At 37.3% G+C, this 26,509-nt stretch overlaps 1 protein-coding gene across 4 annotated transcripts in view; it reads left to right on the forward strand.

The window, feature by feature from the left end:
- LOC101740556 (NAD(+) hydrolase sarm1) overlaps positions 1-26,509 on the forward strand; it is an 82,588-nt gene extending 56,079 nt beyond the window's left edge. For all 4 annotated transcript variants that reach the window (XM_004930384.5, XM_012694037.4, XM_012694038.4 and 1 more), the window contains 10 exons: positions 9,869-10,021; positions 16,205-16,395; positions 16,800-17,250; positions 18,375-18,620; positions 19,009-20,330; positions 20,520-20,755; positions 22,308-22,597; positions 22,994-23,160; positions 24,392-24,586; positions 25,393-26,509. In XM_004930384.5, coding sequence (XP_004930441.1) covers positions 9,869-10,021; positions 16,205-16,395; positions 16,800-17,250; positions 18,375-18,620; positions 19,009-20,330; positions 20,520-20,755; positions 22,308-22,597; positions 22,994-23,160; positions 24,392-24,551 — 3,216 coding nt within the window. In that variant the 3' untranslated portion in view covers positions 24,552-24,586; positions 25,393-26,509. The remainder of the gene's footprint in view (positions 1-9,868; positions 10,022-16,204; positions 16,396-16,799; positions 17,251-18,374; positions 18,621-19,008; positions 20,331-20,519; positions 20,756-22,307; positions 22,598-22,993; positions 23,161-24,391; positions 24,587-25,392) is intronic.

A 26,509-nucleotide genomic window follows, 5' to 3' on the forward strand; every position in this document is an offset into this window, starting at 1 on the left:
TGGAATTTAGGGAAAAAAAATACTAATATTTATATGTTACGAGTTTTCAAACTGACCACTCGATAAGATAACAGTCAATTATAATTAAATGCATCTATTGATTGCAATCGATAAAACTTTAATAAGATTTGATAAGTGTGTTAGTTGATTTGTGTTATTAAATAGTTGTCTCGTGCCGTCTTGTGAAAGTCCCATCAAAGCGAACAGGATGTCGCGACTGAGTCATGATACCTGGCGGTTGTGGCTTGCGCACGCGCACGTATCTGTGTGTCTATAACACGCCTTAGTATATTGTGCATTGTGTGATAAGGGGACACGTGAACCATTGATGACTCACTTTATAAACATGAATTTTAATGAATCGATTGATTCGTTAATGTTCTCGGCAATCTAGATTGAGAACAAGTTGCCTGTTACATTTTTTTTGTCTAACTGGTTTCGTAAATATGGATATGATTAGTTAGCTGTAAATTATTTATGTAGCCTAAGTTTGGTTTTCCTATACGTCTTCAGTGTCTAAAATATACCTAAAAATGAAAAATAATTTCCCATGAATTTTAATAGGAATGCCGATAAATTTATTGTCAATGTCTTTTTTTCTGCCGTTTGTCGTTTCGTTCTATTCAAATCGTTCGTCGAACTAATATTTATACATATTAATGTTAATTTAAAATCTAAAACGAAAAGACACATACGAATCCAGTTTTATGAATGAAACAACTCATACAGTTTAGTCACACTCACATCTCCTCGAAACCGTTACGCTTTACGTGGAAACTCAATCACTTTATATGACTCAAAGCAATAAACAAGCGTAATACCTAATGCACATTGTTATTGTACAATTCGTTCAATGACAAAATTATATTCGTATGAAGTAATCGCAGCAATCAATTTAAGAATAAATTTTATTATCTAATAGGATGAAATCATATTTAGTATCTTCTTCGATTTTCGCAAGTCGTATTATAATTAAAACAATTTTTACCATTAAATCTTGTTTTAATTATTTTCATTTTTTTATATATTTTATGGCGTTTCGACTTCTTTACAGTTATCTTAGTCACGGACGACTAAGGTGCTATTCGTCAAAATTTCAATACTGTTTTAACTACCGTGTATTTCTGTAAAAAAAAATCGTAAAGTTTCATCAATCATTTCAGAAATGTAGAAAACTGTAAAGTATTCCTAACGTCCCAAACAATATATGCAAAAAATAAACACGAGATTAAACCGTAAAAACACTTTTAATTAGGATATCAAATACCGCTGAAAATATATTTTAGGACCCGATAAACGTAACCGAAACGTGTTGATGTTGTTATTTAAATTAATGACACATAAAATATGTATAGATAAATACGTGAACAAAAAAATTCAATTTTATATTCTAATGACCTACAGAATACAAAGTGGATGGATACACATTGATAGATACGCAAAATGTAAATTCCATCTCGTTGTAAATTCAACAGAATTTTCCATGTATTTAGTGCTTTAGATGCGTCATTTGATTATTCATAAACTGTTCATACACCTCTATTGTGTATTTAATTGTCTTCTTACATAATATATCACTTTATTAATTAATAGTTGCAGGTTTGTTTATTTGTGCGTGTTCAATGAGGTCACGCGCTTTTCAGCGATGGGGCTTCAATTTAATTGGTGTCTATAAAATGTAGCTTTTCTCTGGACACAAAGGATCTGTTCACAGATGTTTCATATTGATTTTTTCTTCGCTATGTCCCTTCTTAGTATCTATGTGGCGAAAAGCCATATCAGCTTTAATGGCCTCCGACAATATGTGAAGGGTCCTTGGACTCTAAATTTCTAAACTTATTTACCATTTTCTGTTTACCAAATTTATCAACCAATCATCGTCGAGGGTTAGAAAAAAATTAGCCCTGCCTTGGTAACATAAAACTTATTGTTGCGTCTTTTCGTGTGGTAGCTGCTTTTGATGCCATAGTTGCTGAGAATTGCATTGGTACAGTTACATGTGACTGAATCACGGACAAATGGGAACTTTTCATCTTTTGAAAAGAAAAGAAGAAAAAAAACTACAATTTTATTTATTTAAAACTATGATTTGTAATTTCATTCGCGTACTATCGATACTATTATATTTGTTAAATCAGTTATACCCGACGTGGACCGGGTCATGTCATTTACCGCAATCCCAATGAGTTTCTCGCCGGATCTTCGCCGTTGCGGTTGCGATTCGGTGGCAAATTCTGCGAAGCACTGCTCTTGCTGGGGCTAGTGTTAGCATATTTTCTCAGGTTAAGCCCGTGAGCTCATCTACCCGTCTGAGCGTAGCTGGAATAGCCCCTTAGGCTACCAGCAAAAATATCTTATAATAATTCACGCTATAAATAATCTTTGTGCGAAAATTTATCAGAGTCCGTTCAGGAATTGTTACGTGATTGGGTAACAATCATGTTGGTACGGAAGCGTAGGTTTCGTTTTTATCATAGATTTCTTCGCCTCATGTCTCAAAGTGTGGTGGGATTCATAAACTTAGTAAAAGCTCTTTCGCCGCCAATTCGGCGCGACGCAATGTACCTAATCGTAGATATTATATGATATGTTTTTCAGTATTTTGGGGCTCGGGTTCAAATCAGTATCTAATCTATCCTTTTCATTTCATATTCGGGATCAGGTTGTGACCGTAAGCCCCCTAGCGTATTAGAAAATCCTGTCTTAGAACCGTTGATCTTTAACTTGTTCATCAAAATATTATTATATTCACAAAAAAAGGCTAAGCTGAAACTGATAAAAACGAACCACCTGTTTTCTCTTTTGTATATTGCCCGGTTTTTTTAAGTACCCTTTGTCAGAGTTAAGTGCTTTCAATATTTACTCGCAGGAAAAATCCAGCTTATCTAAAAATAAAATTAAGTTCCTTTATCTGCTCTGTTTGCCAATCGATGTTTTCTTATTTTGTTCTATAGATGCGCTTTAGTGTTCAAAAAATAGAATTCAAAATAGTGAGGTTTTTTTAGACGTCAATAATAAGACTAAAAAGATACAATATCAAACTCAAAATGAATATAAATCTTGAGGTCCCAGTGATTTAAGTCGAATTTCGATTATTAGCTTTAATGTCAGACAAACATGGAATAAATAGTAATTTAAACTGCTTAAAGTGCGTTTGTTTACCTAATACGACTACTTCTGCGTGGGCGTTAAATAAGTAACACAACCAGTATTAACGACATTTCAATGGAGCCAGCACCATCGACAAATGAAACCGATAAAACTCCTTATATGGCCGTCTATTCCGATAATGGCTCTATTCAAATGGCCGAAGCAACAATGAATTATTTTTTTCTGTCGTCGTCTGATGTGAATCGGTATTTGAAAGGAAATCAGAAGTATATTCGTTTAATTATCCGCGCCGATGATTCGTTGCGCGAGTATCTTTGTGACATTGAAAGTTCGTTGACTTACTACTGACGGCGGAGGCAAGTCTCCCTTCCCTTTTGAGCTTTTTTTTTCACAGTAAACTCTTTGAGCGTTGTGTACTTCAAAGGGAAGCTTTGTTAACTTTAAATAAATAAATACCAATAAAGATTTCACAAGGATAAACTTTATTCAGTTATGTCAGTAAAAACTGTATGAATACGCGTAAAGTTATTAGTACTTATTATTGATGTTGTATGACGTTTTATTTGTATAAAAAAATTGACGTATTTATTCCAGTACCGGTTCAGATAAGTGATATCAACAGTTCTGTGATAATAAAAAAAACAATATATCCCAATTTCCAACAATTCACTTTTGAAGTGATACTGTAAAGATGAACTAAAGAAACACAGCACGAAATACATACAAGCAGAAATCTTGCCTGAGCGGAGAGGCGGCAGAGATCTTGGACCTGTCATTGTGCCGATTGATAAGAGCCGAACTCATCAAGAATCTATAAGGCGGATGCAAAGGTCCGTGGGTGTAGCCCCACCCCGCACCGCTCTCTGCTAGCCATTCTAATTAGCCCATTGTGGATGCCAGTCAAAGTTTGCGGCCGATCGTCCGGCAGTCATGCTTTAGCTGCGGCCAAAGCCGTACGTACCGCGAATACCGTTCCATTTGCACAACACGCGATTGTGATGACGATAAGTGATCGAGTGTGCTGCAGAGTTGATAAAAATAAAATTTATCTGTTCGACTGTAATATGTGGTTCCACATAATAATTGTTTTCATTTCTCTTCTATCTTCTTGAAAATATTTAAACCCTCAATTGCGGCAAGTTACCACGATACAAGGTAAACTCATTAAAATTTAGTTTTACACTGATAAAACTATGAAAATACATATTTATTTTACATACAATAAAAATGTATTGATCATAAATGAATTCATAATTATTATAAATTCCTTTTTCGCGTTGATTTTTTATTATCGGTCTATTATCTAGTCAATGTCGAAATTCCTTGAATGAAATTCCATTAGTGCCTAATTATCCAAATATCAAACCAGTTCTGCTGCTTAGTATGCAATTGATACATTTTATTTGAACAGTTCATTTGCATACATAGATACCCTTAATAATACGAGTAAAATATCGATTCGTAGTGCAACTTTTATTGCAAATGTTATGTAATGTTTTAGTGTGGGCACATTCATCTCCCAGCACCAGCGATTTTCATATGAGTCGACTATTATCAAAGCCGGCAATGTGACTTTTGGACAATTATTGGTAAATCAGAAAAACGAATTATTGACTTTGTATTCCATTGGCAGTCACAAAACTCTTCTGAACGACATCTTAGATAAATAACAGGGTAAGTATTAACCTTTATTTAATGCAGGTTTTGAACCGTATTCTTTGAAGGAGACGATTATATTCAAATCAATCTGTATTGACATATCAATAACATTTTTTTGTCCAAATGCACAGATTGCCACCTTTGATAATAGACGACTCATATATGAGACTAATGTGTAAAATCGATTTTGACTAATAACAATAGTAACAATCGGACTTAGATTTTATCTATGGTTTTCCAACCGAGCCGGTTATGTCATACAGCGAATTTATTATCTAAAACATAACGGTTTAAATTATCCTCTGATTACATTTAAATGTTACTCGCTTATAGGTTGGTCATAAAATGCGGTTTCGCATAATTATGCGTAACTCGTTCCTCTTGAATTACACTTTTATACACCCAATAAAATCTAAGAGCCTAATATTATGCCTCAGGTGCTGATCACGTTTGAGAGCTTAACTGTTAAACCGCGTTACACCTATCAATGTTCTGAGATTTTATCTCGTATAATTCCAGCGAGCTCTGCATACGGGCAACGTAAAATTATATGCAGTTAGTTCACTACCGTCACTGCGATCCAGGAAAACGCAATTTACAAACATGAAACTGACCTTTGTCAATGTGACTTCTTGCTAGATTCCGACGTCGATTCACGCAGGTATCTGGTATTAGCCAGGACGTTGAGGTGCATTAGAAATGTGGGTAGGTGCTCACACGGAAACTTAACACGAAACGAAAAGCACATAAGGACGAATTTGTAACGTTAAGAAAACAAAATCAATTTCGTAATGCAGCATAGTTAACCGTGAAAGCCGTTCTCAGAAGTGGGCACAGTGCATTGACGTGAGGAGAATGGTTACTGTATTTATTGTTTTCCTTGTCATTAATTACGAAATGTGTCGTGTACTTCATTCTGCATGATAATTTCGCTAGTGTATAATTTATCAACATATATTAATATAAAATGAGGAAAGTTTCTTTGCAAGTGCCAACCACGTAACTAATTGTAAGGGTTAGGTCGTCTGGTGATTACATCAATACTAATATATAAATCTACAGTGGTTTTTACGGATGTTCTCTTATAACTACTGAACCGTGCATCCAATTGACTTGAAACTTGGTATCCATGTAGAAAATACATGTACTTAATGGATAGGCTAATATTAATATGAGTGTTGGACTCCCTACGCCGGTTGCGGGGGCGTTAATGATGAGAATTTTTGTGAGGGTGAGAAATAATAATGTTAGTTTTAAATGCCCAGCGAAGCAGATGGGCAGCTAGTTACAGATAAAAATGTTATTGAGAACTATTTAGTACCTATTAATTTCTGCTTTCATCAAAATTCTCACTGTTCTTCCTTTAATCTTCATTTAATCTACTATCTTCTCCTCCTTACGTCGTTAATCCACAATGGTGAGTGTCGTGGCTTCTCTGAATAACCTTTGGGCTATCTTGCGCGAACCCTGTTTATCCTCTGCTGCGTGAATGGCATCATGAACAGTTATCCATATATCAAATAATCTATATGCACTACGCAAATATTGTAATATACCATAACATCTCACCAAAAAACATTAAGAACCACGTGGTTCCGTAAACCTTATAAATCTCATTGCTTATACTTTTAAATATAACAAAAACTTTTTTAAATCTTTCTGTAGCCTCACTACTGGCAGAACGTACTGTGAATTTCAACGACTTTGTTTCATCCTTGTTTTCAAGAAGTAATGCAAATTAATCTTCGCCTTCATGCCCAAAAGCGAGTGGTGGTTTTTACGCTATCGAGTCTATAGGCATCGGTAAACCAACGTTTCCCATTCTACATAATGAAGAAACGTTTTATAACACAATTTAGCGGTGTAATTGAAAAGGAACTATTTTTCGGCTTGGTGTAAGAGAAAATATTCCGAATCCCAAAAGTACTGGACGCAACTAGATTAAACCAATTTACGAAACAAACGGACTTAAATCTCATTCACTTTTATTACTTTAGAAGAGGATCTTTACGAATGTTGAATTAAAAAAATATTTATGATCATAAATATTTTGTTTGATATTCTATGTGAATACAAATTTTCGGATAGACACGAATGCCAACTCTAATTATCTTTATCTATCTATCTATCTATCTATATATATAAAAATGAATTGCTGTTCGTTAGTCTCGCTAAAACTCGAGAACGGCTGGACCGATTTGGCTAATTTTGGTCTTAAATTACTCGTGGAAGTCCAGAGAAGGTTTAAAAGGTAGGTAAATATGAAAATGCTTGGAATTAAATAAAAATAACAATTTTGTTTTCCCTTTGATGTGTCCCTCGTCGGACGGATTCCTTTTGTTTGTTTTAAGTTTATTTTATACAAAAGTTTAGGTCTTTTATTTATAGATTTAGGCACTACGAAGTGTGCCGGGTCAGCTAGTATTGTTATAAATTTTGAGAAGGCTTATGGATACCGATCTATCGTTTACTTACTCCGTTTCACTAAAATGTTAAATTAGACAAATACATATGATATCATAAGGGATTTTATACTTTATCGTTTAGTTACGGATTCCAAAAAAACCTCGCTTCGTTTGTAATTGTTGTTTTTCCCCCAAATACCGCAAATTCTAACTTCAAACAGTCAAATTCCACGACAATGCAACATTAAAGCAATAATTCCGAAAGGCGCCTTCAAATCATTAACTTAAATCGCAATGCTGTAAATCTAGTACTGTTATTGTTAATTGCATAATCCTTTAATCGTATTGTCGGTGCTCGGTCATTAACAGTAATCTTGTAGCGTGATCTCTGGAACTATGACGATATTTCCACGAACCGTGACTCATTCTCGGACCACGGTTGACCCTGTTTATATTACGATAACGCAGATGAATCGCGCACTTTTTTGCATGTACATTACTCATCTATGGCGAGAGCATCAGGATCTACGTTTTTATCAATGAAACAATACGTAATGGAGTCGTGACATAATTCTGTATCTAAATTTAGAATATAACGTTCTCTTACGCACACACTTAATATTAACGTTTTCGCAAATCGATATTCCAAAAATTTAATCGGATTTAAATCGATTTTTCATGTCGCACTACATTTTATGTAAAATAGCTTAATCAAAATCGTAAGCGTCAAATTGTGATGTGACGATTTTTAATGACGTTATGTTATGCGCGATCATGACATCACCGTGTTCGCGTCGATTCACGTCATCTGATGCGAATCCTGCCCCGTTTCTTCTCACTATTAAAAGTTTAATCATTCCGATGTCATGCGGTCAATCAAGATATTAACTATCATTATTAAATCTCAAGATCACGCAGCGAATAAATTAGCACGATTTATAAAATACGAACGATGACGTGGCTTTTATAATATTTGAATTACGTAATGCTGAGCGTCTAATAACGTTCGTTTACGGGACTTGCACAATTTTGGGTTTTACTTGAAACCGTTGTACTGTGCGATTAAATCCTATTATCGGTTGACATTGCGAGTGGATTCGTTGGCGTAACTGAACAGTCACGACACAGTACGGATGTTCTGTAGGCGGGCCTATCAATATGCACGAAGCGCGTCTTCGCATTCGACACTCTAGCACGCGAACTGAATGTTCATGGGATACTTCGACTCTGTTACCGGACTCACGCATGACTCATATTCTTGATTAAAATCTCTATTTCTCGTCTAGTTTCTTTCTCTCCCGAGAACATGAACAAATATTTCGTTTTTCTTAAAAGTGTACAATTTCCAAAAAATATTCGAAATTGACTTAATAGGCGGAATCATTTAGTATCACCAGTATTTTTCTCATTAATACTGACAAAAGAGCGTAATTTAGTTTAGTTTTTTTTGTGTTTATCCTTATTTTGACTACTATTACTTAACAAAATTAATACATAATTTTATCTTACTTTAAAAGACAGATAATGTAACTGGTAAAAAATAAAAAAAATAAATGTTGCAAAGATGATTAATCTTATCTTATACATTTAAACGAGCAATTCTTGTATGTACAATTTTCATAAAATTTAGTATACAGGGGATTTCGGGGGCGATAAACTGATCTAGCTACGATTTATTTTCAGAAAATGTTGTTTTATTCGTGTTTTCAATAATCAACTTTATCGATAATAAACTTTATGACTCTTCCCGACATCTATTGGCGAATAATAATACTATTTTTCTTAATTGAGAGCAACTAACCGCTTTAAAGACACAACAAGACGGCGTTATCAAAAAAAAAAAACCCAGCAAATCTCGGTCATCATCTAGTATTAAAAATATCACAATATGCTAAACGTTTAAAACACTCTCCTGCAAAATTAGTAAGTTTTGAGATTATACAGTTTTAATGCGAGAAGACGATTTATGCATTACCTATTTTTCGCGAGCACATTGACAAATTAATATGCATCTCAATTATGTTGGTACAGATTGAGTTCTGCATACGTAGCGTAGGTTCCTATGACCTTAATGAAATGAATCAATGACTGCGACCTATTGTCCTTGTTCTATATTCGCAATATGCTTTGATTACAGAATTCTTGGTATCTCGACTAAAAGGGCAATAACCCATTAATACGTCTATTGAATCTAAGAATCAGACAAGCCGGAGGAGAACTTTGTTATGTTTATTTATATTCTTACAACGACATTATTAATTGTACGATTTTAAAGCTTTTTTTTATTGCTTACATGGGTAGACGAGCTCACAGCCCACCTGGTGTTAAGTGGTTACTGGAGCCCATAGACATCTACAACGTAAATGCGCCACCCACCTTGAGATATAAGTCCTAAGATCTCAGTATAGTTACAACGGCTGCCCCGCCCTTCAAACCGAAACGCATCACTGCTTCACGGCAGAAATAGGCGGGGCGGTGGTACCTCCCCGTGCGGACTCACAAGAGGTCCTACCACCAGTAACCAAGTGTACTATTAATATTTTGATTACTTCTTTAGGCACGAGTAAGTTAGGGCACCGTGAGGGACATCTGAAATGCTAAAAGCAGCACCACCAAGACACTGCCTTACTGTTAAAAATAATCTTTTGTATACAGTACAATTAATATTAATGTACTTTCTATTTTTGTTTCAGATACCTGAGCTTACGCTCGATGGAAGCAACAGTCTGAAACACAACGGAAGCGCCAAAGACTTGGCATCGGTCATGGAGAATCTAAAGAAGGGCGGTCTGGTCTCCAGACAAAACCAGTCCTTAAATACACAAGTCACTAGTTCGACGCAACAGGTAAATAAAATACACCCATCGTCACCCATTGATTGCATCACGAAGTGAACAGAGAAAATAAATCTTTATATATAAAAATAAATTGCTGTTCGTTAGTCTCGCTAAAATTCGAGAACGGCTGGACCGATTTGGCTAATTTTGATCTTGAATTATTTGTGGAAGTTCAGAGAAGGTTTAAAAGGTAAATAAATATGAGAATACCCGGAATTAAATAAAAATAACAATTTTGTTTTTCCTTTGGTGTGTCCCCCGTCGGACGGATTCCTTTTGTTTGTTTTAAGTTTATTTTATATGAAAGTTTAGGTCTGTTATTTATCGATTGAGGCACTACGAAGTCTGTCGGGTCAGCTAGTAAATTAATAAATGTAGTTTACGAAAACTGAAGAAAAAAAAACACTTGAATAGTAAACCTAAGTAACATTTTTGAAGTGAAACTTCCTTATCGGCGTTGGAAAAAAATTTACCGTCACATTTTTCGGTTACGCGTCACATTTTTCCGTTACGCGCCATCTTTTTTGTATTCATGTCTATGATAATAAAATCCTTTTGTTTAAACTTTATCTAATTTAACTTTTTTGTATTCATGTCTATGATAATAAAATCCTTTTGTTTAAACTTTATCTAATTTAACTTTATTTAACCAATTTCTAGAAAGTTGCATGTAGATCATTTTTCGAAAAATAAGGCCATAAAGAAGTTTCACTTCTTACGTGTGTACACTAGTACACGCACACATTTTTTTTTTATTCCTACAGTACATTGAAGAGTAACATAATTCATAAATGACTTAAATGTTACATCGAACTTCGTCGTTAACATAACTAAATCAAATTCGCAAATTTAAAAATAATAATTACTACATTCTAAGTGCCCAATTCCGGGTATCACAGCCTACGGACGTAGCGACTTCTAGACAAGAGTATATTATAAATAATAAACATAATTATGCAGTTTAAATAGCAAACCGAACTAACAGTTAATTTCAAGCAAGCAAGTGAGTGCACGTGTAGGTATCACCACTCTGCCTATTTCTTCCGTGAAGCAGTAATGCGTTTCGGTTTGAAGGGCGGGGCAGCCGTTGTACTGTTAAAACTGTGAGACCTCAGGGCAGCCGTTGTAACTATTAAAAGTAAGACCTTACAACTCAAATCTCAAGGAGGTGGCGGCGTTTACGTTGTAGATGTCTATGGGCTTCGGTGACCACTTAACACCAGGTGGGCCGTGAGCTCGTCCACCCATCTACGCAATAAAAAAAACCTACAATACATTAACTAATACCATAATTCGTAAAGGACTTGCATGATAATAGAACTTTGTCGTACATAACTACTAAATCAAATCAAATCTAATAATCAAAGCTGAGGCAAACTATAAGGCAAATTGAAAAAGAAAAATAACGAAATTCTAAATGGCCAAGTCTGAGTACTACAACCTACGCACGTATCAGATTCCAAACAAGGGTATAACAAAAATATGCAGTTTGAAAACAAACAAAAAGACACGCATAAATAGCAAACAGAAGTAATAGTTAATTCCATCTTTTTTTTCCATTGATACTGGTCACGATATTAGAGCGAAGCTATAAAAATTATTGTGTTGTCATCGGTACTTGATGCGTGTACAATTTTTTTAGATGATCAGACGCCTCGAAGTCTGTTAAAAATGACGTTCAAAGATTCCATTGCATACATACAACCAAACAAATAAAAGCGTATGTACTTAACGCTTTTAGTGCTGAGTTAATTTTTACTTATTTTACAGAAATCGCTAAATGATTTTTGAAAAAGTACCTTATATAAACTTTAACTTAAATTTTTTTACAAAAATCAATGCTAAATTCACAGTAAAATAATTTTAAATTGTTGTTTATAAATGTTATACATGTCCGTACATGTTTATACTTAATACTTACCTATAATCAAACTGCGCAATAGTCGGTATTCCGACATACGAATATATGTATATATTTACAAGAGATATTTATAACTGGAAATGAATTTCCTAGAGGTGATGGGTCTGAGGCAAATTACAAATCATTCTACAACACAAAACGGAAACAACATCTTACGACAAAACAAAACCTACAAATTAACATAAATTATGATCAACTCGCTATCGAGACTTTTTTTTATTGCTTAGATGGGTGGACATCTACAACGTAAATGCGCCACCCACCTTGAGATATCAGTTCTAAGATCTCAAGTATAGTTACAACGGCTGTCCCACCCTTCAAACCGATACGCATTACTGCTTCACGGCAGAAATAGGCAGGGTGGTGGTACCCACCCGCGCGGACTCACAAGAGGTCCTACCACCAGTAAAAAACTATAGAATATAATAATATGTATATAACTACGGAATCGTGAATCCGAATATAAAAGATATTCTTTAACGGGTTCCTACGGCTTTTCACATTTCATGCGAAATGAAATGCCATGATCACAGGTTGATTCAGTAGAGGTAAATTTACTGAAAATCGTTGTAAGAACCTGTTAAGTAATAGTATGCATAATGAAGACAGCCCTGAAAATTTAAAACAATGCAATTTTTTTTATTGGCCCACCTGATGGTGAGTGGCTACCGTCGCCCATGTTCAACAATGCCAGGGGCAGAACCAAGACGCTGCCTATTATTGCCCAGTGTGCACATTTTTGCCGCGAAAATGCACGTTCCAATTAACAGGGCTACTATATACCTGTTACTTTGAACTCAATGATAATTTAACTAACTTAGACGAGAACCATCGCTCTAATATGTCTATACTTAGATATAGTCTCTCTAATATGTCTAGAACTTAGACGAGAACCATCGCTCTAATATGTCTATACTTCCGCTAAACAATGTGGAATAAACCTTACCTTACCTAATATGCCCATCTAAGTCAATAAATGTACAACTGTTGCTACATTACGTATTGAAAAAAATACGCATTATCATAGAAAACTTGACCTTACATTTTTGTCTATAGCTCTAGAGTTACCGTATCGAATTTTAATTTCAAGGCAGGCTTGTTTGCGTCCAATTAAACTGAATGTTTAGGAGCAACTACGGGTGGCGCTGGGAGCTCGTTTGCTCAGTCAAGCCAGTCAATTGAATCGAAATTACCATAACAGAAAATGAAAAAAAAAACATAACAAAAAAACATTAGCATTAAAAGTTAGTTGTTGACATTGAAAAAATTCAATTACAATCAGTCCCCGCATGAAGATAATTCTAACTCTATAAAACCTGTACCTCAATTCGATGTTAGATTCAAATTCAGATATCTTTCTGAAACGGAAAATAGCATTTTAAAGTAGTTTATCAATGAAATAAAGTCTCTTTTTACTTATAAAATTCTATAAACCATATTTAGAGTATGCGCTGCGTTTTAAGTGCTTGTAAAATACCATGTATTATGATGCATCTAGAGATACGATGTAGCATTCTTATGTGAGAGTGTTTGCATTACTACTTCCAGACCCAGAGCTTGACTTGATAATTTTTTGAGTCGGGTAGAAAAACAATAATAATAATAACATGGAACATATCACGCATGGTCATCCGGCCTCAATTTAGGATTCCTGTGCTATAGGTACCAGAGACTGACAAACATACTTATAGTATACGTTTTAATATAGGTATATATAGAAAATAACCACCAAGCAAAGAGCAAACAATCCTGTTCATCCCAGGAATGTTTGCCCGATGTGGGAAACGAACCCACAATAATGACATCTCTAAACCCCGGGGGGCTATAACAGGTAATCTGTGGGTATGTACCCGCTAAAAAACCTTCCGGTGTTTTCCGACCGGATACCCTAACATTCGTGAGAGGACGCGAGAGCATCTGGATGCCTAACGGTTTATCCCCCGCGTGACATATGCATATAAAATTATTGATATAATATATTTTATTTGCGTAATGACTGGTGGTAGTGGGTCTTGTGAGCCCTCGCGCATATTTCTGCCGTGAGCAGTAATGCATTTCGGTTTGAAGGGTAGGGCAGCCGTTGTTCTGTAAAAACAGAGACTTAGAACTCATGTCTCAAGGTGGGTGGCAGCTTTAACGTGGTTTATGTCTATGGGTTCCGGTGTTATATGTTTTTAACAGAACATAATATGTGGAAAATCGCGGTCAACAATGCGCAAAGAAACTAGGCTGTCCATGTAATATAATAATACGATTAGAGGTCATCGAGATACCGCACACCTCTAGATATGATGTGGAAGTTATAATTGTATTAGTATACTAGCGACCCGCCCTCGCTTCGCTTCGGAAACATTAAAACACACACGAAACCAAAAAATAAAAATAAAAAAAGTAGCCTATGTTCATCAGGGACAATGTCGGCTTCTAATGGAAAAAGAATTTTTCAAATCGGTCCAGTAGTTTCGGAGCCTATTCGAAACAAACAAACAAACAAATCTTTCCTCTTTATAATATTATTATAGTATAGATACAGGCATGGCATAACGGCTATCTTCAAACCGCTGTGTTTACTTCCTGGTGGATCACAACACAAACACAAACAATTGAGAGAAAATTAGGGAAATTTAAATTTAAAAAAAAAAAAATTTTACAACGAACCGATAATAGGGTAGATTAGTAGGTAGGACAGAATAATAATAACCTTTAGAGCTCTAGGAAAACAGGATAGCATAGCCCTATCTTCCTGCCTGAATTATTTCGTTCTAAATAGTCCCAGATTACGATGCGGAATATTGCCAACTACAATAAAATCATTCGGTCTAATCACTAAAGTATTACCGCGTACCAATGCTCATTTTAAATAAATGAAGTTTAGTGATATTCGAATTAATCGTCCGAAAATTCACGTTTAAATATAGACCGTGGGTTATTTCAGCATCACGACCTCGGTTCATAAATTGGCATGTTTATTTTGAAACCGCCCAATACGAGTTACTTGAAAAAAATATATATGATAATATGATTGGAAATAAAGGCCACGCCTCTGAATCGTCAGTTGGGATGTAAGTTAGGGCACTTTAGGCTAAATTTTATGAATACAATGTTGCCATGCACCTTTTTAAAATGTAGTTTTTGAAAAGTCCCTAGTCTGATTTACATTGCGACTTACTAGTTCGAACGATCAATATATTGCAACAGTAGTAATCCAACCCTTTGCAAAATGAAATATTATTTCGTTTTTTATTAGCATTAGTGTAAAACGCTGATCACGTATTCCCGCGTGTCGTTATCAATACTAAATTATATGTACCACGTCAAAAACAATGTTACCGAGAGAAAATAAACATGAAAAAAACCCGACTAATAAAAGTTTCGGAGTTGTGAAAGAACACAAGCCGTCATGAACGTGTCTCACTGGCGGCTGGCCAACAAACAGAGCGGCCAGTTTCATGCGACGTGGCGTAACGTAGGACGTGCATCTAAATATGCACCCTAAGGGCCTCATTTCAGTCACTAACATAAGTGCTTTTCCCATGAACACCTAATAAAACAAATGCCATGCCTAGTGTTAAATGAAAACTTTAAGGAAACAAAAAAGGTTCTCATGCATTAAAATGCATAGACAAAAAACAAAAAATATATCTTAATATTAGTTACAAACGATGTAAAAAAAATATGCTCGATTTATAAACCGAAAATCTGTTGATACTAAGCCGCGAGGTTCAAGGTTGTTATTTGTTGCATCCCGCCCGCCCACGCGCACTGAATCATTCGCTCTTCAATCACGACACCCAAGCCAAATCAAATAAAATTGAATTTAAATAACTTGTCTTATACGTACTCATAGTAACACAAGCGAACGATGATAATATCAAACATAAATTTATTTATTTGAAAGCGCAAAACAAATTCTTGCCACTCACTAATCAGTTTGCGAGAGCATTTCTGTACATTTGATTTTAAACCGTTTCAATCTGTGTATCTACGACTATTTAATTTAGCTCTGGTTTTATTTTCTTTGCCAGTGTGCGCCAAAACGCGTCACGCACGTACTTACAAGTTTCACTAACATTGGCACTGAACGCTTCCAAAATAATGTCTAGTCTAGATAATACAAGCGAACGGACAGCACACGTTTACGGTCATTCATAATTATTTCAAGAATACCGAAGATATATTTTAAAGCTTAAAACGAAAGGTCATTACCGAGATTACTCGTATATCCTTTTTTACATATCCGATTTCTAACTACTACATTTTTATTTTATTAGATGGTCTCCAGTACTACGTCGAGTAGCGCGGCCTCCAGTCAGCGTATGCAAAGTTCTTCCCAAAGACTGCAGCACATGGCAACTTCGGAAATGAAAGCCAGCTCGATGAAATCTGATCTGACTGAACTAAAAAGTTCGATTTCCGAAATGAAGAATCTAAGCAGTACAGCAGCTAAAAACTTTGGGCAAAGGTCAGTGATAACGCTAAGTACTTAAAACCGTGACAGCTATTTCCAATTCTTCACAAAATAACATAACATGTGCATTACCTTATTCTTAACCTAGCTTTGTTTTCTTTTTTTTTTTGGGCAATGCGTTTTAAGATAACGCAGACGGTTTTTAACAACATTCAAAGATGTGTTTGCTATTAGCCACGAACAGACACATACGAGCTCACCTGAGCAACCTTGGCTTTCAGCCAATTCTTACCCGCTATTTCTCGGACGTGTTTGCAGTATCACGCCGACAAACAATAGAAACACTACGTTTCCTTGTTAATCTTAACATCGCAACTTTTTTCAATACAACATACTCAAAATCGTATTGCAAACGCTAACTCGAAGCGTTACTATTTGTAAATCGTTCGTATTTTCAGATTGCGAAGCTCCATGGAAAACATAGTAGATCAAGATGATATGGGCGAACGCCACCTTCCTGATATACGAGATCTTGGTGAAATAAGCGATTTGGGTAATATGAGTGATATGAGCGAACTCCAAGGGGACGGACCACTGGTGACTTTTCCCGAATCCGATACGCCACCTCCTATGAGTGAAAAACCATCTTTGCTTTCTGGAAACACAGTAGCCGTTGGATCAAGTGCTGCAAATGAATTGAAGTACAGTGCGGCACGGGTCACGTCAGCTAGTTCGACCCGGGTTGTAGCTGACGGTTACAGTGCATCAAGATCAGCCGCGAACAGTGCAAGGATGCGTCGTCTACAGCACGGCGAACTGCAGTATGCTGAAAGAAGTGCGGCTGGAGCATCACATCGACTGCTACAGGCCGAAGGACTTACTGCCGAACAAAACGCCGCGTACCTTCAAGTAAGTACAATAGCCGCTACTTCAAACACAATAATTGGATTTTTTGGTAGAAATTTAGTTTAGTCGGAAAGGCGTGTCGAAGGACGTGACCTCGTACAAAATGCGACCGATCGATATAATAGGGCGCCGCGTCTACATCCACGAATCGCGCAGTGTTGTAGAATTTCTTGCCATGAGAACATCCAAGGCCGCATATGGCTCGTGAAAACACGCGATCGTGCGGCCGTACAGAAAGTGCACCATGACATCGCGCCTTATCATTTGGACTGGAAGGATTCTGCGGTGTGGAGGATCGCCTGGGGCGGTGAGCTCATTTATCTAGCGGCGCTTATCGTCACACTAACTGAACCACGGTCCTCTCAGTCAGTGTTTGTCCGTCGTGCGCGCTAGCACACGCGGAAGTTAATTATTGCGCGTGCGCGCACGAGTACACGAGCATTTGGTTTTAAATATAGACTCGGAATGTCAGCGGGAGGGGGATCAGCTCCATGGCCCGTCCATCGTGGAGTCCTGTCGCGCTTTCCTCCGTATCCGCAAAATCCTTCGGTGAGCGTTTATTTCTTAGGAAAATTTCGGCGGCGGCCTTCAAAACACGTGACGTTCGTACACAAACTTTAAAATAATCGTAGAAAGCCGACCAGTTTCGCTCTATTGGACTAAATCCAATAAGTGCGATAGGGACGTATGATCCCGGTCGTGACGTGGATTGTTGTCCAATATGAAACTGAACTTTATTCCTGGACAATCGAGACCGATCCGCACACGAGCGACCATGTCGACGAAACGACGTGCAAGACCGAAATTACGTATTTTCATTGCAGTAACTATCAAATATTTGTTTTGTGAATCATTACGTTAAACGGTGCGGTATTTTCGCTAAAAAGTTTGTGATACAGTGATAACGAGGTCACATTTCGGGACTGCGCGTATTATTTTCACAATCGACCAACCTTCGTTTTAATACATCACCAATATACATATATACGCAAGTGTGATCGTGTAAAATTTAGTGTATTTCAGTTAGAAATTACGTCATTTATAGAATAAAACTCCAAAATATATCGTTTAAAATGTAAACGGGCTGTGCTAATAGAACTGACCTTACCTTGTTTCGTTGGTTCTAGGAGCAGCGTTCCTTAAAAGCGGGTGAAATGAGTGCGCAAGAAGCTAATAATATGTCCGCTTCGAGTTCGAGACTGCAAACCGAAGCTTTCAGTGCCGAGAAAAAAGCTATGGCTTCAGCGCAAGCACGACAAACTGTCACATCCAGTGGGATGTTCTCTCACAAGGAACACTCCACTATGGCACAATCGAATATGACAATCTCGAGCAAGAACCTCACAACCAAATCAACGCTTCTCTCCTCACAGGTATTTAATACAATTAGACATAAACTAAAAACAGTTTCTTTTTTTTTTGCTTCGATGGGTGGACGAGCTCACAGCCCACCTGATGTTAAGTGGTTACTGGAGCCCATAGACATGTACAACGTAAATGCGCCACCCACCTTGAGATATAAGTTCTAAGATCTCAGTATAGTTACAATGGCTGCCCCACCCTTCAAACCTAAACGCATTGCTGCTTCACGGTAGAAATAAGCAGGGTGGTGGTACCCGCGCGCACTCACAAGAGGTCCTACCACCAGTAAAAAGTACAGTTGTGATATATTTAAAATATTGCAAAACGTGTCACAATTTTTTTTGGTCGTAAGTGTAAATTAATGCACATCATTACATCGGTTCGCTATTTTTCTTTCAGATGAGTCAATTACTAAATGGGACCATCAAACCCGGCGACGAAGATCTCACAAATTTAACTTTCGAGGATTTAAACAATCTAAACGCCAATTCAAATCAAAAGGATGTAGATATGGCCATACAGAAATATTCATCGCGAATGAACGCTTTCATTACATCCATAAAAAACAAACAAATGGATATGAAAAATGCATCTATACATTTCAGTAAACTGAATGAAATGTTGAGGAGAGCTTGGGCGGTACCTACATATGGACACGAACTTGGCTATTCACTTTGCAATACATTGCGGACTTCGGGTGGCTTAGACATTCTGATGGCGAATTGTTTGGAGTCTAACAATCCGGAACTGCAGTTCTCATCTGCCAAATTACTTGAGCAATGTCTCACGACAGAAAACAGGGCGCACGTCGTAGAGAATGGTCTCGAAAAGGTCGTAAACGTCGCATGTGTTTGTACGAAGAATGCGAATTCCGTGGACCACTCTCGAGTTGGTACAGGCATTTTGGAGCACCTGTTCAAGCACAGCGAGAGCACCTGCGATGACGTCATCAAATTAGGAGGTCTGGATGCGGTGCTGTTCGAATGCAGAAAAAACGACGTGGAAACTTTGAGACACTGCGCGACGGCTCTAGCGAACTTATCTCTATACGGTGGCGCGGAAAACCAAGAAGCTATGATCAAGAGAAAAGTACCGATGTGGCTGTTTCCTTTGGCTTTTCATAACGACGACAACATTAAATATTACGCGTGCTTAGCTATAGCGGTCCTAGTCGCTAACAAAGAAATCGAAGCCGCAGTATTGAAATCTGGGACATTAGATTTGGTCGAACCGTTCGTTACGTCACACAATCCTTCCGAATTCGCGAGATCGAATCTCGCTCACGCGCACGGTCAAAGCAAAAATTGGCTGAAAAGATTAGTTCCAGTGTTGAGTTCGAAGAGGGAAGAAGCTAGGAATCTGGCGGCGTTCCACTTCTGCATGGAAGCCGGGATCAAGAAGCAACAGGGGAACACGGAGATCTTTAGAGAAATAGGTGCCATAGAATCGCTCAAGAAAGTTGCCAGTTGCCCAAACGCGGTGGCCTCTAAATACGCCGCGCAGGCTCTTCGACTTATCGGGGAGGAAGTTCCACACAAGTTATCACAGCAGGTTCCCCTCTGGTCAATCGAAGACGTAAGAGAATGGGTCAAACAAATAGGGTTTTCGGAATACGCTACAAACTTTTACGAAAGCAGAGTCGACGGTGATTTACTGTTGCAAATCACGGAAGAGAATTTAAAAGAAGACATAGGCTTACAAAATGGGATCAAAAGAAAAAGGTTAGTTGGTGTTTATTTGACGGGCCTGGTTACAAGTCGGTATTCTCGTGGCCCAAAAGATCACAGCCGAAAGTTCAAAACTGACCACTTGAGTCTGATATTACTCATTAGCACCGCGTTATTTCACGTTACCGATGTGGTGACCGAAAACTGTTGTTACTCATGTATTCGTATTTTACGTTTTTTCAGATTTACCCGCGAACTCCAACAATTAAAGAAAATGGCCGATTACACGTCTCGCGACACAGGGAGTCTGAATGAGTTTTTACAAAGCATTGGTCCGGAATACACTATATACACGTACTCTATGCTCAACGCTGGCGTAGATAAAGAATCTATTCGAGGCCTGAGCGACGAGCAATTGGAAAGCGAATGTCGCATTGGCAACAGCATTCACAGACTAAGGATATTGAATGCCATCAAAGGTACAAGGATTTATATTTTTCCAATGATATCTTTAGAGTGCTTTGTCATGATTGGTTGCCATATAACAGCTACGCTTGAGACACAGCTGAGTCCTTGTCTACCGTTTTTTTAGATGATTGGACGAGTTCACAGCCCACCTAGTGTTAAGTGGTTACTGGAGCCCATAGATATCTACATCGTAAATGCCGCCACCCACCTTGATATATGAGTTCTAAGGTCTCAGTATAGTTACAACGGCTGCCCCACCCTTTTAACCGAAACGCATTACTGCTTCACGGTAGAAATAGGCAGGGTGGTGGTACCTACCCGTGCGGACTCACAAGAGGTCCTATCACCAGTAAAAATATTATTCAAAGCCTCATACACCACCCCTTCTCTATACATGCTACTAAGATGCTAATTTCATATCTTCCGTTCATATTAACTACAATAACTTTATATGTGATGGTGCATTGTAGGTCGGTACAGATTGGAAATTGCTGTCGTGTCTGTTTGGGGTAGAAACTGGCGTTAGTCCAATCGAATTGAGACTTTGAACATCTCATATTGATAGATTAATGATTCAAGTTGTGGAATTTATGAACATTGGTCACTGCTAAATAGCATCTACGGTGCACTATAAAAAAAAAACTTTATTTAAAACGTATAAAAAGTTAGACACGGCACTATCATTATTACAATAAGTTAATTTTGCAATTTCCTATATGTGTATTCAACCTACACTGGGAAATATATCATCATTATCCTGCCCTTCTCCCAGTCACCTGGGGTGGGCGCAACATGTTGTCTCCTTCCATACTCTTCTATCATATACCATTCCTTTGCTCACTCCCCTCTTACCCATATCGTCTTTCACGCAATCCACCCATTTCTTCTTAGGTCTACCTCTTCCTCTATGTCCTTCCACATTCATAGTTAACATTCTCTTACCAACCTCATTTTCATTTCGTCTCATCACATGTCCATATCACCCCAAACGCGCACTTCTCAGCTTCTCTGTCACAGGTGCCACTTTCAGACTTCTTCTAACATATTCATTCCGTATTCTATCCATTCTCGTTACTCCACACATCCATCGCAACATTCGCATCTCTGCTGCATGCAATCATCACTGGGGAATATATATTTGAAGTATTTTGCACATTTCATTCCCTTTCCCATACATATAATTAAAATTTTATTATTCTTACCCTCAATATCATACTCATTAATCTTTAATCTATCTATATATATAAAAATTAATTGCTGTTCGTTAGTCTCGCTAAAACTCGAGAACGGCTGGACCGATTTGGCTAATTTTGTTCTTGAATTATTTGTGGAAGTCCAGAGGTTTAAAAGGTAGATAAATATGAAAATGCTCGAAATTAAATAAAAATAACAATTTAGTTTCCCTTTGATGTGTCCCCCGTCGGACGGATTCCTTTTGTTTGTTTTAAGTTTATTTTATACAAAAGTTTAGGTCTTTTATTTGTCGATTGATACACTACGAAGTCTGCCGGGTCAGCTAGTATTAATATAAAAAAATCTAACTCTAGTCAAATTTTGTTACAGCTTACGAAAACAGTTTACCCAGTAAAGGCGAAGAGAACATGGAGAAGAATTTGGACGTCTTCGTCAGCTATAGAAGGTCAAATGGATCGCAGCTGGCTAGCTTGCTCAAAGTGCACTTACAGTTGAGAGGTTTCACGGTGTTCATCGATGTGGAGAGGCTAGAAGCAGGCAAATTTGACAATAATTTGCTGCAGAGTATCAGACAAGCTAAACACTTCTTGCTTGTTCTCACACCGAACGCCTTGGACAGGTGTAAGAGTGATCATGACAGAAAAGACTGGGTCCATCGGGTAAGTGCATTTTAGTTTGGCAACATATTGTACTTAAAAACCACATTAGTTTAATCTGAAGTAAATTTATTAATATTGTTTTTTTTTTGGTTTCTTATATAATCGAACTAGCGACCCACCCTCGTTCCGTTTCGGAAACTGTAATTTATTATTGATTTCTCCACTATTTAATGGATGTTATTATACATACAAACCTTTCTCTTCAATCACTCTAACTATTAAAAAAAACCGCATCAAAATCCGTTGCGTAGTTTTAAAGATTTAAGCATACATAGGGACAGAGAAAGCGACTTTGTTTTATACTATGTAGTGAAGTTATAAAGTTTACGAAACCAAATCTAATTATTACATACTCCTTTTTTTGACAGAAAATTAACTTTTTTTGTTCTCTTGTAGGAAATTGTAGCAGCGTTACAATCGCAGTGTAACATTGTGCCAATTATCGACAACTTCGAATGGCCTAAAGCTGAGGAGTTGCCTGAAGATATGAGAGCCGTGTGCCATTTCAACGGAGTCCGGTGGATTCACGACTACCAAGACGCTTGCGTCGAAAAACTTGAAAGGTAAGAAGAAGGCATTGCGGTGACAGACATACAAACGGACCTAAATATTCCCACAATAAAGGAAATAGTCGCTTACAATAAGAAATACCAAAACATTTGACACATGTCAATAAATTGGTGTCAGACCTAGGAGGCACAGGTGCTGTGCAGTTTACTAGACTAAGGAGGCACAGTATACCTTAAAGAATAGATATTAAATCTTACAATAAAAAATGAAGACATCACTGGACATCTGACTCTGTTTATATCACTAAGGGTCGATTCGACCAAACAAGAGTAAATCTTATTCTTAGAATAACTCGTCAGTTAATCGAGAGTAAATCAATTTTACGTTTTACCATCTACAATTCTAAGAATAGTGGGCCTATTCGGGAATTGTTACTATACCGCCGTTGCGCACGGAATAACGGAGCTATTCCTAGAATAAAGTAATGGCGTCAGTCAGTCCAACATCTGATTTCTTGACACTTGAAACTTGACAATTCCCTCAAACAAACAACAAATAAAAATAATACGTTTGACAGCTGGATATCTTTCACAACAGCTACTTTTTCACACTAAAATACGGCAAAATCGAGTTGACGATTTGTATGCTCTTGCACTATGCCGTTGAACAACAACATTTATTTGCCGGATTTTATTTTTGTTCACCATTCACTCTGCTATTCGCGTATTGTTATTCCTAGCGCAAGTATACGTGGAAAAACGACTATGGATTTACTCGAGATTAAAATCATGGAATAGGTTATTCCTCGTATAGTTACTCGAGTATAAATTTAAGTTTGGTCGAATCCACCCTAATAAGATTAAAATCAGTCAAAGGAATAGCTCATTGTTAATTAAAACAGATCTCTACGTGACAAAAGAAAATGAAGGAAAACAAATGCGGTGATATCTCAGTAACCTACTATCAGAATTTTACTTACTTACTTACTTACTGGTGGTAGGACCTCCTGTGAGTTCGCACGGGTAGGTACCACCACCCTGCCTATTTCTGCCGTGAAGCAGTAATGCGTTTCGGTTTGAAGGATGGGCAGTCGTTGTAATTATACTGAGACCTTAGAACTTATATCTCAAGGTGAGTGGTGGCATTTACGTTGTAGATGTCAATGGGCTCCAGTAAACACTTAACACCAGGAGTGCTGTGAGATCGTCCAACCATCTAAGCAACAAAAAAAAAGAGCAAATACAAGGCGTGTTTTAATTGAGTTTTCTTTTATTATTATTTTAGTTTCCTACGTGGAAAGTCTAATCTCGCCAATCGCCTAGAGGGACAGCTCAGAGGTCGCGGGGACGTCCAAACCCCCGGGACCGCTACGATAGGTCGCGGTCCGCCGAACTATCAACGAATGGCGTCTTGCGAGAGCCGCGGTAGTGATAAAGCAGATTGACTAGAGCCGTCCATACACACGCTGCCGCCTATTAGGTAACGAATCATTTTTCTATTTATCGACCTATAATTTGTTTACAACGCTACCTTGATAACCAGCCAGAATAGCCAGAGAGTCAAATATGACTATAGTCTAGTTTCCGTCAGAATATTATATATATGGGTAGGGTGTATCAAGAACCAGTATGGGAAGCTACTACGACCCTGCCTGTCCATTTCTGCCGCGAAGCAATCATGCAGGGGAGTGCTTTGAGGAATTGTTTGAGATGATCCCCTCATCTCCTTTTTATCATCGCACCTCCCGCCATCGGAGCAGAGTTCATCCATATTATCTGGAACCACTGCGTTCATCGACAGTGCGTTTCCAGAGGTCCTTTTGGCACGTACCTTCCGGCTATGGAATGATCCCCTCCACGGTGTTTCTCGAGCGCTATGACATGTCCTTCTTCAAACGAGGCTTATGGAGATTATTAAGCGGTAGATAGCGGCCTGGATCTGCCCCTGGACTTTTTGAATTCCATGGGCGACGGTAACCACTCATCATCAGGTGGGCCGTATGCTCGTCTGCTTACAAGGACAATAAAAAAAAAACATTGAAGTCCGGTTTGAAGCGTTCCTACATAAATATAGTCCTTGACATTGTGGACGTCGTCATTCACGTCATTCATCTTGTTGTCTATGAGCTCCTATATCCAATAAGCACTAGGTATGCCGGCTGGCTATTTTAAGGAAAAAATATTCATAAGTATCAAAAAGAAGGTCTGCTAAGCTGTACTCTTAGTGCATTAAAGACCCATACTTTGTCTCTGAGGATATTAAAAATGTTGTTTTTCTTTTTTTAGACCACGCCGTAATCGCCATTCCCTGAATAAAGCCACACCAATCACCACGCAAAGTTGTGAACAATTGAACAGCAGTAACGTCTCGTCGAAGAGCGTATCTCCAGAAAAATCTTTGCACAGTCTGCCCGAGAGACTAGCTGAAAGTAGTGATAATTTAGATTTAAACGAAGCCGAAAGAACATCACGGAGATGTCGTAGCTGCGAAGGTATACTCGACGCAGATGAGCAACGTCACACCCAATTGTCATTGCCTGCGCCTTTAGATGCCGCCACGCAAACGAAGAGAAAACGAAATTTTATGGACAGATGCGTGAACAAAGTGAGACTATGCTGATAAATGATGATGATAATGATGATAAATAAACATATTCGAATAAAACAGGAACGCATACGCTTGCAGAGTGTGTATTTAAAATGACTGCGTTATTAATTGGACTGTAATCGCATTAATTAAGTGGATCTTATTTTAAAGTACAAATGTTGTGCGCACATTGTGTATATAATTTTGTGTACGCATATTTAATTCTAAAAGTGTACCTAGTAGAAACACATTCGGTATATATTAAAGATTGTAATCTCATTGAGTGCATGTGGAAATTATGTGAAAAGTAATTGCTACCCTGCTGTGTTGGAGGAACATCGCATAAGGTGGTAATATTGTTATAAAATGGCCAGTTTCCTATTATTATAGTATGGCGTGTTTATTATACGTATAATGTTCTCGATTTTGGCAAATAATATCTCTCTATCTCTTCACTCTCTATAGATTTTACAAAGAGTTAATGGATGTAGCTATTTTACTTTGTCTTATTATCTTGCCAATAAAGTATTGTAAAAAAGAAAACAAAATTATAAATTGCAAATGTGATAGCTTAGATCTTCTAGAAATTATATAAAATAAATACAATCACTCAATATAAAAGATTCGCTAGTACATACCTAATTTATTTTTTCACTATTTTATGGAATACTATTGTAAAGACGATGATACTGTGAATTGTACAAAATTTTAATAGTGTGTAGTGTTCATTTTAAGATATAACCATAGAGCTATTTTATCCAGAAGAATTGTATTTATGTACTAGCCTAACAAGAAAATAAATATTATCAAAACAAA

The sequence above is a fragment of the Bombyx mori genome, chromosome 10, assembly GCF_030269925.1.
Source record: "Bombyx mori chromosome 10, ASM3026992v2".
NCBI lineage: Eukaryota > Metazoa > Arthropoda > Insecta > Lepidoptera > Bombycidae > Bombyx > Bombyx mori.